Source organism: Hoplias malabaricus, chromosome X1 (genome assembly GCF_029633855.1).
Source record: "Hoplias malabaricus isolate fHopMal1 chromosome X1, fHopMal1.hap1, whole genome shotgun sequence".
In the NCBI taxonomy this organism is placed as follows: domain Eukaryota; kingdom Metazoa; phylum Chordata; class Actinopteri; order Characiformes; family Erythrinidae; genus Hoplias; species Hoplias malabaricus.
In genome coordinates this window covers 4,854,239-4,861,881 of record NC_089818.1, presented here as the reverse complement: position 1 = coordinate 4,861,881, position 7,643 = coordinate 4,854,239, and the positions used below count along the sequence as shown (strand labels likewise).

Below are 7,643 nucleotides of genomic sequence, written 5' to 3'. Positions count from 1 at the left end.
CAATAAAATAAAAAGGGCTTTTATTTTGAATTTAAGAGCGACGCTGCTATGTTGTTATGTGGAAGCCGGGGAAGCAGGAAAGAAGTCGGGGGACTTTTATTGGTGCAGCGCTGAGTTCAGCAATGAAGCAGAATAACAGCCCGATCGCTGAGTGAAGAGTAAGAGCTCATTCTCCTCAACTTTGCTTTATACTTTCTTTTTCTTTGTTTTAAATGTTGTATTCATAAGTGGGTTTAAAGCGCAGGTGTTGTCGGTGTAAATATAAGTGGATGTGAGTTTGAGGAAGAGCTGAATTACTGCGAGGATACAGCTCTATATTTATATTTGCCTTTTGATCCCTGAGACATAATCGATAATCGAGCTTCTTTATCTGATATTGTCATATATCGAACTTCGATGTTTAGTAGAAGAGCCAGAGTGTCATTACGTTTTATTTATCCAAGTAAAAGCTCCAAGGTCTGGTTCCATCTGGTCATATACAGCAGGAAAATATATTGCTAATATCAACATATTAAAAACAGTAAAAATTACTGATGACATAAAGATCAGTTCCTGGTAATGGGTCAATGTGGTCTCTAAAATATTCTTGTGCCTTGATGTTTGCTTGCTTTATTTTAGCTCCAGGTCTGCCAGTGGGCAGAGGAGCCCTTGTTCATCCTGGCCTCAACTGAGAGTGGGACCCACTGAGGCAGCATGTCCAAGGAGAGTGAGTCCTGCTGGTCGGGGAACGGGTCGGTGGGCGTACTCACTTGCCTTTTCGTAGCTTTGGAGGACTGGGTAGGGCTGGGGGACATAGAAGACTACCTCAGTTTCGTGGAGTATTTACTCTGGGTTTTCACACCACTGGCCATCGTCTTCATCCTGCCTTTCCTAATTGTCATCTTGCTCTACCTGTCCATCCTCTTCCTCCACGTCTACAAACGAAAGAATCAGCTGAGGGAAGCTTACTCCAATAACCTCTGGGATGGGGCGAGGAAAACACTAGCCACTCTGTGGGACGGCCATGGTGCAATATGGCATGGTATGTAATGTTTGTTCTAGAGTGAGGGGGAGGCGTGGCTTTCTCCTATACGATGTACTTTATTTTGTTCGCTGTTTATTTTCATTACTTAGCTGTAAGTTTGCACTAATTGGAAATATGAGGTATAACTAACTACAGGGAGAGGTTATTACTGAGCCTTGGTATTATTTTAAATATGGCCAGTCCCATGTGGGAGACCCATTCTATGGATGTTATACTGCTTTATTTTTAAGGTACTTTTTTGTTTGTAAAAATACATATCCCTCTCTTAATAACCAGTATTGCCCAAATATCTACACTAAATAATTACCTGAGACACAACAGCTCAAATCCAAGTATTGGAAACAACAGATGCTAATGTTGAATGTCTCTGGAGCAGGTTATGAAATCCATGGCTTAGAGAAGATTCCAGATGAAGGCCCTGCCCTCATTGTCTACTATCATGGGGCGATACCTATCGACTACTACTACTTCCTGGCAAGCGTCATCATCCAGAAAGGCCGCACGTGTCACTCAGTTGCTGACCACTTCTTGTTCAAGGTCCCAGGTAAACAGAATGTCTGGCTTCGCGTCAGGAGTGTCGTAACAGTCATATGCCCCATTTATAATACCCACAGTAATTCATTATGGGTCAGATACAAGCCATGGGTCCAGTTCAGTGAAGTGTGCTGTAGTGTAGTAACAGACTTGTGGGAAAAGTGTGAATACTTAAAGATTTTTAGGAATAATTGAGTATTTTTCACGTGATCTCTTAATTCACTGTTGAAATCTGTAGTGGAAATTAGATATTAACTGTGTACAATGTGGTTGGCACAGTGGAGCAATAAGTAGTGTCGCTGCCACACTGCTCCAGACCCCGAACCCTAACCCTGAACTGGATCACCGGTTACAGACAATGAACGAATGAACGAATGTTTTGCTTATAAATGTTCTACTTCTAACTTTGGAAATCATTAGCAATCCACAAGTGTTGTAGACACCTGGTGTCTTTTCTTTTACTCTGTCAGGGTTTAAGCTGTTGCTGGAGGTGTTCAGTGTAATCCATGGTCCACAGGAGGAATGTGTGAAGGCCCTACGCAGCGGTCACCTTCTGGGCATCTCACCAGGAGGGGTGCGGGAAGCCCTTTTCAGTGATGAGACGTACCCTATTTTATGGGGGAAACGCAAAGGCTTTGCACAAGTGGCCATCGATTCCAAAGTGGTATGTAGCCTATGCCCTTTTCACTGTTGTGGTCATATTAGTATTTAATAATATTTAAAAAAATTCTTTGGCAAAAATCAACAACTGGGCGGAACGGTGGTGCAGCAGGTAGGGGTCGCAGTCACACAGCTCCAGGGACCTGGAGGTTGTGGGTTTGTGTTCTGCTCCGGGTGACTGTCTGTGAGGAGTTTGGTGTGTTCTCCCTGTGTCTGTGTGGGTTTCCTCCAGGTGACTGTCTGTGAGGAGTTTGGTGTGTTCTCCCTGTGTCTGCGTGGGTTTCCTCCAGGTGACTGTCTGTGAGGAGTTTGGTGTGTTCTCCCTGTGTCTGCGTGGGTTTCCTCCGGGTGACTGTCTGTGAGGAGTGTGGTGTGTTCTCCCTGTGTCTGTGTGGGTTTCCTCCAGGTGACTGTCTGTGAGGAGTTTGGTGTGTTCTCCCTGTGTCTGCGTGGGTTTCCTCCGGGTGACTGTCTGTGAGGAGTTTGGTGTGTTCTCCCTGTGTCTGCGTGGGTTTCCTCCAGGTGACTGTCTGTGAGGAGTGTGGTGTGTTCTCCCTGTGTCTGCGTGGGTTTCCTCCGGGTGATTGTCTTTGAGGAGTGTGGTGTATTCTCCCTGTGTCTGCGTGGGTTTCCTCCGAGTGACTGTCTGTGAGGAGTGTGGTGTGTTCTCCCTGTGTCCGCGTGGGTTTCCTCCGGGTGACTGTCTGTGAGGAGTGTGGTGTGTTCTCCCTGTGTCTGCGTGGGTTTCCTCCGGGTGACTGTCTGTGAGGAGTGTGGTGTGTTCTCCCTGTGTCTGCGTGGGTTTCCTCCGGGTGATTGTCTTTGAGGAGTGTGGTGTATTCTCCCTGTGTCTGCGTGGGTTTCCTCCGAGTGACTGTCTGTGAGGAGTGTGGTGTGTTCTCCCTGTGTCTGTGTGGGTTTCCTCCGGGTGACTGTCTGTGAGGAGTGTGGTGTGTTCTCCCTGTGTCTGCGTGGGTTTCCTCCGGGTGACTGTCTGTGAGGAGAGTGGTGTGTTCTCTCTGTGTCTGCGTGGGTTTCCTCTGGGTGACTGTCTGTGAGGAGTGTGGTGTGTTCTCCCTGTGTCTACGTGGGTTTCCTCCGGGTGACTGTCTGTGTGGAGTGTGGTGTGTTCTCCCTGTGTCTGCGTGGGTTTCCTCCGGGTGACTGTCTGTGAGGAGTGTGGTGTGTTCTCCCTGTCTGCGTGGGTTTCCTCCGGGTGACTGTCTGTGAGGAGTGTGGTGTGTTCTCCCTGTGTCTACGTGGGTTTCCTCCGGGTGACTGTCTGTGTGGAGTGTGGTGTGTTCTCCCTGTGTCTGCGTGGGTTTCCTCCGGGTGACTGTCTGGGAGGAGTGTGGTGTGTTCTCCCTGTGTCTGTGTGGGTTTCCTCCGGGTGACTGTCTGTGAGGAGTGTGGTGTGTTCTCCCTGTGTCTTTGTGGGTTTCCTCCAGGTGACTGTCTGTGAGGAGTGTGGTGTGTTCTCCCTGTGTCTGTGTGGGTTTCCTCCAGGTGACTGTCTGTGAGGTGTGTGGTGTGTTCTCCCTGTATCTGCGTAGATTTCCTCCAGGTGACTGTCTGTGAGGAGTGTGGTGTGTTCTCCCTGTGTCTGTGTGGGTTTCCTCTGGGTGACTGTCTGTGAGGAGTGTGGTGTGTTCTCCCTATGTCTGTGTGGGTTTCCTCCGGGTGACTGTCTGTGAGGAGTGTGGTGTGTTCTCCCTGTATCTGCATGGGTTTCCTCTGGGTGACTGTCTGTGAGGAGTGTGGTGTGTTCTCCCTGTGTCTGTGTGGGTTTCCTCTGGGTGACTGTCTGTGAGGAGTGTGGTGTGTTCTCCCTGTGTCTGCATGGGTTTCCTCCGGGTGATTGTCTGTGAGGAGTGTGGTGTGTTCTACCTGTGTCTCCATGGGTTTCCTCCGGGTGACTGTCTGTGAGGAGTGTGGTGTGTTCTCCCTGTGTCTGTGTGGGTTTCCTCCGGGTGACTGTCTGTGAGGAGTGTGGTGTGTTCTCCCTGTGTCTCCATGGGTTTCCTCCGGGTGACTGTCTGTGAACTTTCAACTTTTCTCTCAGAAATGTAGGTGATAATGAACAGTGAGACATGGACTTTAAATTTGTATTGTAATATTGCATTTTTCCAACCTTATGCCATTCAACCAACATCCAGGAGACAGTCCTTTCTGCGGGGTTATTATTCAACTACCAAAGTTTATTCTTAGAAATTGCTTGAATTCCTACTCTTTGTTGTGTAATTAACCACAAAAAAGCATGCAGTGATGTCGAAGTCTGGGCATGTTTGATTTTGTGAATATTTTTCTTTTTTGTCTATTTCCTTATCGTACTAATGGCTTCTTGACAGATAAACATTGTTATTAAATAAATGAACAGTGATCTCTGACATTTGCGCAATACTGGTCATTAGCCTTGTCTCTCCAGAACCTAAAGGCAACACATACAGTTCTGGAGAAGGCCTGTTGAAAGATGTCTACATCTGAGACTCATTCATGGACGCGCATTTACAGACAAAAAAACATATGTCGAAATCCAGTTTTCAGGGAAGTCAAAAACTCAACTATGAAGCAGGAACAGAGCAATATCCTCTTCACTTTTCACGCCTGTCTATGTTCAGAGGTCTCTCCACTGTACGGATATCTCCAGATGCCATTTCTTCGCAGCAGCATTCTCCTCATTTCTCCTCATTTCCCTTTTCAGAACGATCAGTTTCAGTGTCTGTTTCTTTAAATGACAATAAGCCATTGTTCATTTAGACACAAGCAAAGAGAAAAAGCAGAAGTTCTGTTTTTTTAGCCATTTTTGCTTGGTCCTCTTTCTCTGCTCTCATTGTCTCCATATTTAATAAGAATTCTTGTTTGTTTTGCCCTATTTAACCTAGTCTTTGTGCTCTGCTAATAGGGGGAGCAGCGTTATGATCGGAGGGACTCAGATGAGGAAGCAGGACAATTCTAAAATGCTATCTATGTAAGAGAAAGAGGCAGTGCAACATTAGAATGACTTTGTTTTGTATAGGTTGGTGGGCTGTAGGTCCCCAAATTGACGGTCACATGCACTTATCATGTGCTGTTTCATATCTTGGCTGATTAGCTACATTTTGTGACAACTAAAGCTTGATTTTAGCCTAAATATACATTTGATCTGCCACTGCTGTAGTCAGCTGTCAGTCCTGCGACCTCCGAACTTCACTTTGCCCTCTTGTGTGGATTCTGAATCTCTATCCTCTGTCTAACCTGAGTGACCTGTGTCAATGTGAAATAAAAAACCCTGACCAATCCAGTTACAAAGAATTTGTATTTGCTTGTACGAGTGCCAGACTAAAACAAAGCAAATCAAAATAAGCTTGTGAGGGTTGAAAGATTACTTGAGGCTTTTTACCCACCCACTGCTGGGACTAAGTCGAAACATACAAACATATATGCGCCTGAGCAAATGCCATATTTTTTGCTTGCAGTGTAGTGATCATCCTAATTAGGGACCATGTCCACCAACATAATGTGAATCATCATTTTTTTTCTCTTCAGCCAATTATTCCCATGTTTACTCAAAATATCCGGGAGGGATTCCGCTCTCTGGGAACGTTAAGTAAGTCCTGCATTTTTTTTTTAAGAAGTGTAATTCCTTAAAGAAATCCACTATAATGAGTTTAGCAAAGAATTGTTGGTTAATTGTGTAATTCCATTTTCTAACAAATAATCTCTTTATTCTGCCCCCCACCCCACCCCCATTACCCTGCACCAGAATTTTTCAGATGGCTGTATGAAAGGTTCCGGCTGCCGTTTGCACCTGTGTACGGTGGATTTCCAGTCAAGTTCTGCACTTATTTAGGCGACCCCATTCCATACGACCCTAAACTGACTGCAGCGGAGTTAGCAGAGAAGGTATGGCTTCTTTCACAGCTGTTCCATTGTTTTTTTTCCTCCTTTGAATGATTTTTGATAGGATTACCTGGGGTAATTTCCCTTTTTACAGATACTACTCTGTGATTTTATTACTGTCTGGATTGACTGATTGTCTCCCCTGAGAAATTTTAGGTTGAATTACTTCCTTTTTTTCACTGAACTCAGCAGTGGACTGATATTTTTGTCCACTCTGATAATTGCTTCATTGAATCAAGCACGGTGGTGCAGCAGGTAGTGTCACAGTCACACAGCTCCAGGGACCTGGAGGTTGTGGGTTCGATTCCCGCTCCGGGTGACTGTCTGTGAGGAGTGTGGTGTGTTCTCACTGTGTCTGTGTGGGTTTCCTCCAGGTGACTGTCAGTGAGGAGTGGGTGTGTTCTCTCTGTGTCTGCGTGGGTTTCCTCCGGGTGACTGTCTGTGAGGAATGTGGTGTGTTCTCACTGTGTCTGCGTGGGTTTCCTCCGGGTGACTGTCTGTGAGAAGTGGGTGTGTTCTCCCTGTGTCTGCGTGGGTTTCCTCCGGGTGACTGTCTGTGAGGAGTGTGGTGTGTTCTCACTGTGTCTGCGTGGGTTTCCTCCGGGTGACTGTCTGTGAGGATTGTTGTGTGTTCTCCCTGTGTCTGCGTGGGTTTCCTCCGGGTGACTGTCTGTGAGGAGTGTGGTGTGTTCTCCCTGTGTCTGCGTGGGTTTCCTCCGGGTGACTGTCTGTGAGAAGTGGGTGTGTTCTCCCTGTGTCTGCGTGGGTTTCCTCCGGGTGACTGTCTGTGAGGAGTGTGGTGTGTTCTCCCTGTGTCTGCGTGGGTTTCCTCCGGGTGACTGTCTGTGAGGAGTGTGGTGTGTTCTCCCTGTGTCTGCGTGGGTTTCTCTGGGTGCCCCGGTTTCCTCCCACAGTCCAAAAACACACGTTGGTAGGTGGATTGGTGACTCAAAAAGTGTATGTAGGTGTGAATGTGTGAGTGTGTGTGTTGCCCTGTGAAGGACTGGCGCACCCTCCAGGGTATATTCCTGCCTTGCGCCCAATGATTCCAGGTAGGCTCTGGACCCACCGCGACCCTGAACTGGATAAAAGCTTACAGATAATGAATGAATGAATCAATCAAGCAGTACTCTTATCTGAAAGTATCAGGCCTCGTAACATACAACCAACTGTGTACAGTAGCTGATAAAATGGCCAGGGTATGTGTATAATCCTGTTATTTTGTATAGTTGACTTGTTGTCTGCTGCCACAAGCTTTCAAAATGCAATGGCAGGTTTATTAAATATGATATCAATTGATAAAACGCCTTTTGCCCAGAATACAAGGATGAATTTGCATTGGTTCTTTAAAAAAATTGAACAAATAAATTAAATTAAATTAATGCTGACCACTGTCTTAGAACTTCATAAATTATTCAGGTGATTACAATGCAGACATTCATTGAAGCTCTCCCTTAATCCAATCTTTCATTCAGGTGCAGGCAGCAGTTCAAGCACTTATCGACAGACACCAGAAGATTCCTGGCAGCATCCTGCGGGCTCTTCT

General features: G+C 46.3%; 1 protein-coding gene across 1 annotated transcript; it reads left to right on the top strand.

Annotated features, from left to right (window-relative positions):
- Nucleotides 1-71: 71 nt before the first annotated feature.
- On the top strand, nucleotides 72-7,641 carry LOC136676062 (DGAT1/2-independent enzyme synthesizing storage lipids-like; the record flags this gene model as incomplete). The annotated part of the gene is made up of 7 exons (XM_066652913.1): nucleotides 72-158; nucleotides 619-1,021; nucleotides 1,401-1,568; nucleotides 2,029-2,222; nucleotides 5,744-5,804; nucleotides 5,961-6,100; nucleotides 7,573-7,641. Coding segments are annotated over exons 2-7 (960 nt in total), but the record flags the coding sequence as incomplete, so codon positions are not given.
- Nucleotides 7,642-7,643: the final 2 nt, after the last annotated feature.